Raw genomic sequence first — 8448 nt, 5'->3', positions numbered from 1 at the left:
TTTTTTTTTTTCTTGAGACAGGGACAGGGTCTGGCTCTGTTGCCCAGGCTGGAGTGCAGTGGTTCGATCTTGGCTCACTGCAACCTCTGCCACCTGGGCTCAAGCAATCCTCCTACCTCAGCCTCCCAAGTAGCTGGGAGTACAGGTGCACACCACCACACCCAGCTAGTTTTTTGTATTTTTTTAGTAAAGATGAGGTATTGCTCTGTTGCCCAGGCTGGTCTTGAACTCTTAGGCTCAAGCAATCTGCCCACCTCAGCCTCCCACAGTGCTGAGATTACAGACCTGAGCCACCGCTCCTGGCAGCCACCGCACCAGGCAAAGGACTTTGGTTTCTAAATGAACCAGCACAGTCCAGCCCACCCACGGGGTCAGGAAGGGACCGGCCGGGCGCGGTGGCTCAAGCCTGTAATCCCAGCACTTTGGGAGGCCGAGACGGGCGGATCACGAGGTCAGGAGATCGAGACCATCCTGGTTAACACGGTGAAACCCCGTCTCTACTAAAAATACAAAAAACTAGCCGGGCGAGATGGCGGGCGCCTGTAGTCCCAGCTACTCGGGAGGCTGAGGCAGGAGAATGGCGTGAACCCGGGAGGCGGAGCTTGTAGTGAGCCGAGATGGCGCCACTGCACTCCAGCCTGGGTGACAGAGTGAGACCCCGTCTCAAAAAAAAAAAAAAAAAAAAAAAAAAGGAAGGGACCCTCCCCAGGTAGCAAGGTGGCTCCAGCAGTCCCTTCCCACCCCCACCAAGGTCACTGCCTGGAGACCCACGGGAACTCCAGGGGGCACACCTCAAACATGGTGGTGATGTCTGAGTACTTGGACTTCATCAGCTCCCCCCAGGAGGTGAGGTTGCAGTAGGTGAGGACACCCCCCGGCTTCAGCAGGCGAAAGGCGTGGTTCTGTGGAAGGGGAGTGGCCAGTGGTCAGAACGGAGGTGGGGGTGTGGGCAGAGGGGCTTCCCCGAGGGCCTCCAGCATCCCAGCAAGTCAGAGAGAACCACCTTGATGAAGTCGAACTGGTGTGTGTGCCAGGTCTCCTCCGAGAGTGGGTACGTGTCGTACAGGATCCCTGCACCGGGGACAGAAGCCCACGCGGTCAGGGCGGGGCTCAGCACCTCGCCGAGCCTCACCCAGCTCATCCCCGAGCAGGTGGAGGTGCAGTGAGACGGGGCCGTGGGCAGAGGTGGGGCTCCCACGCGGGCTTGAGAACCCCGAGATCGCCTCCAGGGCTCCTCCGTGAGCGTGCCCATCTCCAGTGCCCTGCTAGCCCTCACAGCCAGGCCCACACCCACCTGGGCTCTGTCCCCCCAGTGCACATCAGAGGGCCCCCCACAAGCAAAGGAAGGGATGCAGTGGAGCTGGGAGGTCCACCCTGTGATATGTCCCCTCACCCCTCACCATCAAAGTGACCGTCAGGCAGGGTGGGCGCCACATCCTCCCACAGGCCTTTCAAGGGGACGACCTTGAAGAGGGGAAAAGAAAAAGTGGACAGGGTAGAGAGGTCCCCAGGATCTCCCCACCTGCAGAAAGGGAGCGGCCGGGGGACTCCCGAGAGAGAAGGCCATCTCCTCTACCTCTGGCAGCCCCAGGCCCCCAACCCCCAGGAAGCAGTGCCCTCACCCCAAGGAGTGGGGATCCTGGAGGGCCTGTGGGCAGAGGGGCACCTTGTGTGTCTGCCGCAGGGCCCAGTCCTGGAGCCGCTGGAAGACGCCGTCATTACACTCGATGATCCAGTGCTCATCAATGGGCGCCTCCTGCACCTTCGACGCTGCGATGGCCATGCCAAAGCCCACCTCCAGGACCCGGCCCCCTGGGCAGACACAGGGCGCCCGACATCACTAGGTGGGCCGGGCTTAGGAGGCTGCCTGGAGGAGGGGGTGCAGGACAGGGCTGGGGAGACTGCCTGGAGGAGGGGGCACAGGGCAGGGCTGGGGGTCTGCCTGGAGGAGGGGGGGCAGGGCTGGGCTGGGGATCTGCCTGGAGGAGGGGGCGTAGGACTGGGCTGGGCTGGGGAGGCTGCCTGGAGGAAGGGGCGCAGGGCTGGGCTGGGGGGGTCTGTCTGGGGGAGGGGGTTTAGGGCAGGGCTGAGGAGGCTTCCTGGAGTAGGGGGCCTAGGGTAGGGCAAGGCTGGGCTGGGGAGGCTGCCTGAAGGAAGGAGCGCAGGGCTGAGCTGGGGGTCTGCTTGGAGGAGGGGACGCAGGGCTGGACTGGGCTGTGAGTCACATTTGCCACAGGACGGGAGGGCACACTGAGCCAGCATGGACAGAGGCAGGCGGAACACAGCAGTCCTGAGCGGGAACAGCATGGGCCCTGGCCAGCGGCCAGAGAGAGGATGACCAGCCAGGGAGGCCGAAGATGGCCGCTTTTGGGGCCAGGCCTGTGGGGAGGCAAGAGCCTTGGACTTTGAGCCCAGCCCACGCTGTTTGTCCCCGGTCCCTTATCTCTCAGGTTGGTTACTTTTCTCTCCCCCTCCCTCCATCTGAAAGTTGGATTTGCAAGAGTGGTCAGGCAAGACCTGGACTTGAGACTATGTGGGAGGGGAAGGGCTGGTCCCCAGTGGGCCACACATGACCCCCAGTCCTAATTGGCACTGGACCCTGGACGTGCCCATTTTCAGGGTGCGAACACTGGGGCCCGGCCCTGGGATGGGGCCTGTGCGGGGCCAGGGAGTCCTTTCTCAGCAGCCCTCGGCCTCTGACGCCAGGCAAGCCAGGGCCACCCCGGGGGCAGCTGTCTCCCCGAGCTCAGCTTTCTGGGTGCTATTCTTAGCCAGGGGAGTTGGGGCTGCTTTCCCAGGCAGACAGAAGGGCAGCCTCTCCCTGGCACGACCCCTTCGTCCCGATCTCAGACAGGGAGCTGGGGACCTGGTTCTACCCAGGTCTCGCGTTTGAGGTCCCCATCCGGAGAGCGGGGGTCTCACTCCCCCTGGAGTGGAAGTTCCTGGTAGTTAGGCGGCGCCTAATGTGTGCGGGGCCCCACTCCTGCGGCACTCCCCGTGAACGCCTCCGTGTGCCCCCACCTGCAGCCCCACTTCCCAGGCCAGGAGACAGAGGCGCCCCAGCGGGAGGGTGGGTCCCCGGGTCGGGGCAGCCCCAGCCTCAGTTTCCCCTGCGGCCCCGGGGACGGTGCAGGCCGGGTGGGGGCTACCTTTGGAGGCGGCGGCGGCGGCCAGCGAGTGCATATAGGGGGTCTCCCAGCGCTCCATCACCGGCTTGCCCAGGATGCGCAGGTGCGTGTCCGCCGCGTCGTAGGCCGCGGGCGCCGCCCCCCACGCGGGGCTGCAGTTCTCGCCGGGCGCGAAGATGGGGGTCGCGTTGGGGGCGCTCATGCTGCAGGCTGGACGGCGACCCGACTTGGATCGCGCAGCGCCCGGGCCCGCTCCCTGCAGGGCCTTGTGGGCCGGGGGCGGGTCCAACAGTCCCGGGGGGCGGACCCGCGAGAGGACGCGCGCGGCTCCGGGAGCGGCCTCTAGCGGCGGCCACGCGAGAGGTGGCGGGAGTGGGGTTGGGGCCCCGGCTGCCGCCTCCCCAAGGAGCCTCGGTGCCCTCTCTGCGGAGCGGGCACCGCAGCCCCGCGCCGGGGGAAGCGAACCTGCAGACCGAGGACCGGAATCCCTGCCTTGCCGCTTACGTGCTCCGGTTTCCTCATCTGTCAGCACGCAGAAAGCCCCCATCCTCGCTGCGGTGTCAGAATCTGAGGATCTTTCAGGCGCTGTTGAACGTGCTTTCAGTGTTTAAAATCATTTAATCTTCAGAAGATGCTACAGTGAGCTCTATCTTTTTAAAATAGAGATGGCGTCTTGCTATGTTGCCCAGGCTGGTCTCAAACTCCTGGGCTCAAGCTATCCTCCCGCTTCAGCCTTCCAAAGTGCTGGGATTACAGGCGTGAGCTGCCGTGCTGGCCAGGTTCTGTACTGTCGTTTTTTCTTTTCTTTTTCTTTTCTGTTTTTTTTTTTTTTTTTTTAAGTGAAAGCAAGTTTATTAAGGAATAAAAAAGAACGGCTACTCCATAGAGCAGCTGACTGTCATTATACAGATGAGGAAACTGAGGCTTTGAGAAGCAAAGCCCGGGGTCTGGTGGCCACGAGGGTGGGGACCCAGGATTAGAGCTCTGATGCCCCACTTTCTTTCTCTCTTTCTTTCTCTTTCTCCCTTTCTTTCTTTTCTTTCTTTCTCTTTCTCTCCGTTCTCTCCTTTTTCTCTTTCCTTCTTTTCTTTTCTTTTCTCTCTTCTCTTCTCTTTTCTTGATGGAGTCTCGTGCTGTCGCCCAGGCTGGAGTGCAGTGGTGTAATCTCGGCTCATTGCAACCTCCACCTTCCGGGTTCACACCATTCTACTGCCTCAGCCTCCTAAGTAGCTGGGACTACAGGCGCCCGCCACCACACCCGGCTAATTTTTTGTATTTTTAGTAGAGATGGGGTTTCACCGTGATAGCCAGGATGGTCTCGATCTCCTGACCTCATAATCCAACCCGCCTCGGCCTCCCAAAGTGCTGGGATTACAGGCGTGAGCCACCGCGCCCCGCCGACGCCCCCCTTTCATGAGCCCACGTCACACTCCCATAGACTGGGTGTTCTGAGACCCCGGAACCCTGATGGGGGCCTCTGCCCAAAGACATCTCCAGTTCTGGAGACCAGGACTCAATCCCAGCAGTGCCCCTTTCCTCGGGCAGCCCTGCAGCTGGGGGGTGCAGGGGTGGAATTAGGCCTCTGCAGCCCAGGGTAGCCCCTTAGGGTCAAGCACACCCCCGTCTGTTTCCTGGGGGCCCCCAAGCCCTCTGCGGTGGCGTCCTGCTCTGATACCCGGTTTCCTTCCCCCTCTGAATGTGGGGCCACGGTCATGAGCCCTGAGCACTGCCTGCCTGCTATGCATTCTGCACAGGTTAACAAGTGGGGCAGTTATTACACCCATGTAACACATGAGGCGCAGAGAGGTTGAGGTCACAGGTTGCAGCAGAGCCAGGGTGTGAACGCAGGCAGCCTCCAAAACAGCTGTCGCACGCAGCCTTCCCTGCACCGCCTTGTCTGGGTAGCTGCCTGCCCTGTCACTCCACACACCCCTGCCACCTCTTGCACAGCTCCTGTGACCCTCAGCCCCAGGCCTTGGCACACGCTCTTCCCCCTGCCTAGACAGCCTCTCTCCTGGCCAGGCCGCTTTCTCTTTCTGTCCCAAGCTGAGCCCACGTGTCCTCTAGGAAACACCCTGATTCTGCCCCAGGACAGGCATGTCCTAATCAGAAGCTGTTTTGTTTGTTTGTTTTTGTTTTTCTGAGACAGAGTCTTACCCTGTTGCTCAGGCTGGAGGCTGGAGTGCAGTGGCGTGATTTCAGCTCACTGCAACCTCCGCCTCCCGGGTTCAAGCGATTCTCCTGCCTTACCCTCCTGGGTAGCTGGGATGACAGGTGTGCGCCACCACGCCTAGCTAATTGTTGGTAGGGACAGGATTTCACCACGTTGGCCAGGCTGGTCTCGAACTTCTGACCTCAAGGGATCCACCTGCCTCGGCCTCTCAAAGTGCTGGGATTACAGGTGTGAGCCACCGTACCTGGCCAGAAGCTGTTTCATTTATTTATTTATTTTTATTGAGACGGAGTCTCACTCTGTCGCCCAGCCTGGAATGCAGTGGCATGATCTCCTGCCTCAGCCTCCTGAGTAGCTGGGACTACAGGAGCCCGCCAACACACCCAGCTAATTTTTTTTTTTTTTTTTTGTATTTTTAGTAGAGACGGGGTTTCAGCGTGTTAGCCAGGATGGTCTCGATCTCCTGGCCTCGTGATCAGCCCATCTCAGCCTCCCAAAGTGTTGGGATTACAGCCTTGAGCCACTGCACCTGGCCAGAAGCTGTTTTATCTCTCTTTGGTAGTTCACTAATGGAAGGTATTTCTTCATAGTTCTAGCCTACTTCTCACAGGGCTGTCAGTGATCCTGGCACACAGAACATGCCTGATAGGCCGGGTGCAGCTGCTGCCGCCTGGGATCCCAATGCCTGGGGAGGCGCAGGGGCTCAGGCCTGTGATCCCACCACTTTGGGAGGCTGAGGTAGGAGGATTGCTTCAGTGCAAGAGTTTAAAACCAGCTTAGGCCGGGCGCGGTGGCTCAAGCCTGTAATCCCAGCACTTTGGGAGGCCGAGACGGGCGGATCACGAGGTCAGGAGATCGAGACCATCCTGGCTAACACAGTGAAACCCCGTCTCTACTAAAAAATACAAAAAACTAGCCGGGCGAGGTGGCGGGCGCCTGTAGTCCCAGCTACTCGGGAGGCTGAGGCAGGAGAATGGCGTAAACCCAGGAGGCGGAGCTTGCAGTGAGCTGAGATCCGGCCACTGCACTCCAGCCTGGGCGACAGAGCGAGACTCCAGCCAATGCACTAGGTACGAACAACGAAACACCCTTGTGCCCCACACAGAGACCTCTTCTGTACAAAAAAAAAAATGTTTTAAAAATTAGCCAGGGCCAGTCGCGGTGGCTCATGCCTGTAATCCCAGCACTTTGGGAGGCCAAGGCGGGCAGATCACCTGAGACCAGCCTGGCAACATGGCGAAACCCCATGTCTACCCAAAATACAAAAATTAGCTGGGCGTGGTGGTACATGCCTGTAATCCGAGCTACTCAGCAGGCTGAGGCAGGAGAATCCCTTGAACCTGGGAGGCAGAGGCTGCAGTGAACATCACGCTCAGTGAAATAATCCAGTCACAATAGGACAAATCCTGCGTGAATCCACTCCTAGGAGGTCCCTGGAGTTCTCAGATTCACAGAGACAGAAAGTAGGATGGGCTGGGGGGTGCCAGGGGCTGGGGAGGGGACAAGGAGTGAGTATTTTACAGGGCAGAGTTTCAGTTTGGGAAGATGAGAAGGTTCTGGAGAGGACAGTGGTGATGGTTGCACAGCAGTGGGCATGTGCTTAATGCCACTGAGCTCTGCACCTAAAAATAATTAAAATGGGGCCGGGCGCGGTGGCTCACACCTGTAATCCCAGCACGTTGGGAGGCCAAGGTGGGCGAATCACGAATTCAGGAGATTGAGTAGCTGGGATTACAGGCATGTGCCACCATGCCTGGCTAATTTTTTGTGTTTTTAATAGTGACAAGGTCTCACCATGTTTCCCAGACTGGTCTCCAACTCCTGAGCTCAAACGATCCACTTGCCTTGGCCTTCTAAAATGCTGTGATTATAGGTGTGAGCCACCTGGCCTGGACTTACTTATTAAGTCAGGGTCTCGGGCCGGGCACGGTGGCTCATGCCTGTCGTCCCAGCACTTTGGGAGGCTGAGGTGGGCAGATCATGAGGTCAGGAGATCAAGACCATCCTGGCTAACATGATGAAACCCGTCTCTACTAAAAATACGTAAAATTAGCCGGGCATGGTGTCGGGCACCTGTAGTCCCAGCTACTCAGGAGGCTGAGGCAGGAGAATGGCGTGAACCCGACAGGCGGAGCTTGCAATGAACCGAGATCATGCCACTGCACTCCAGCCTGGGTGACAGAGCGAGACGCTGCCTCAAAAAATAAAATAAGGCCGGGCGCCGTGGCTCATGTCTGTAATCCCAGCACTTTGGGAGGCCGAGGCGGGCGGATCACGAGGTCAGGAGATCGAGACCATCCTGGCTGACATGGTGAAACCTCGTCTCTACTAAAAATACAAAAAATTACCTGGGCGTGGCGGCGGGTGCCTGTAGTCCCAGCTACTCCGGAGGCTAAGGCAGGAGAATGGCTTGGATGTGGGAGGTGGAGCTTGCAGTGAGCCGAGATCACGCCACTGCACTCCAGCCTGGGCGACTGAGTGAAGCTCCGTCTCATAAATAAATAAATAAAATAAAACAAAATAAAAATAATTAAAATGGAAAATTTTATGTCACGTATATTTTACCACAAGAAAAAAAGGGGACCAAAACTATATACTGTGTGTTGGATCTGTTCATAGTCACACTGGGAGTAAATTCAGATCAGTGTCTGCACAGCCTTTTTCTCACTGCCTTTGCCCTGGGGTGGAAGGAAGGAAATGAATGGGGAAGAGGGAGAAGCAGGCTCTTCTAGTTCTTTCTTTTTTTATTTTTTTTTATTTTTTAAGGTGGAGTCTCACACTGTCGGCCAGGCTGGAGTGTAGTGGTGTGATTGTGGCTCACTGCAACCTCCACCTCTCATGATCAAGCAATTCTCCTGCCCCAGCCTCCTGAATAACTGGGATTACAGGATTACAGGCATCTGCCACCACACCCGGCTAATTTTTTTTTTGTTTTTTGTTTTTTGTTGTTGTTGTTTTGTTTTGTTTTTTGTTTGTTTGTTTTTTTTTTTTGAGGCGGAGTCTTGCTCTGTCGCCCGGACTGGAGTGCAGTGGCTGGATCCCAGCTCACTGCAAGCTCCGCCTCCCGGGTTCACGCCATTCTCCTGTCTCAGCCTCCCGAGTAGCTGAGACTACAGGCGCCCGCCACCTCGCCCAGCTAGTTTTTGT

The 8448-nt window shown here is 58.0% G+C and overlaps 1 protein-coding gene across 1 annotated transcript in view; it reads right to left on the bottom strand.

The window, feature by feature from the left end:
* The window catches only part of GAMT (guanidinoacetate N-methyltransferase), a 5203-nt gene extending 1785 nt beyond the window's left edge, over positions 1 to 3418 (bottom strand). Inside the window, exons 1-5 of the mRNA XM_023192759.2 lie at positions 3150 to 3418; positions 1667 to 1812; positions 1401 to 1464; positions 1004 to 1071; positions 792 to 902 (exon numbers count right to left, since the gene is read on the bottom strand). Coding sequence (XP_023048527.1) covers positions 792 to 902; positions 1004 to 1071; positions 1401 to 1464; positions 1667 to 1812; positions 3150 to 3330 — 570 coding nt within the window. The 5' untranslated portion in view covers positions 3331 to 3418. The remainder of the gene's footprint in view (positions 1 to 791; positions 903 to 1003; positions 1072 to 1400; positions 1465 to 1666; positions 1813 to 3149) is intronic.
* Positions 3419 to 8448: the final 5030 nt, after the last annotated feature.

The sequence above is a fragment of the Piliocolobus tephrosceles genome, chromosome 21, assembly GCF_002776525.5.
Source record: "Piliocolobus tephrosceles isolate RC106 chromosome 21, ASM277652v3, whole genome shotgun sequence".
Lineage (NCBI taxonomy): Eukaryota > Metazoa > Chordata > Mammalia > Primates > Cercopithecidae > Piliocolobus > Piliocolobus tephrosceles.
The sequence above is the reverse complement of the archived record's forward strand: the minus strand, read 5'-3'. Positions and strand labels throughout refer to the sequence as shown.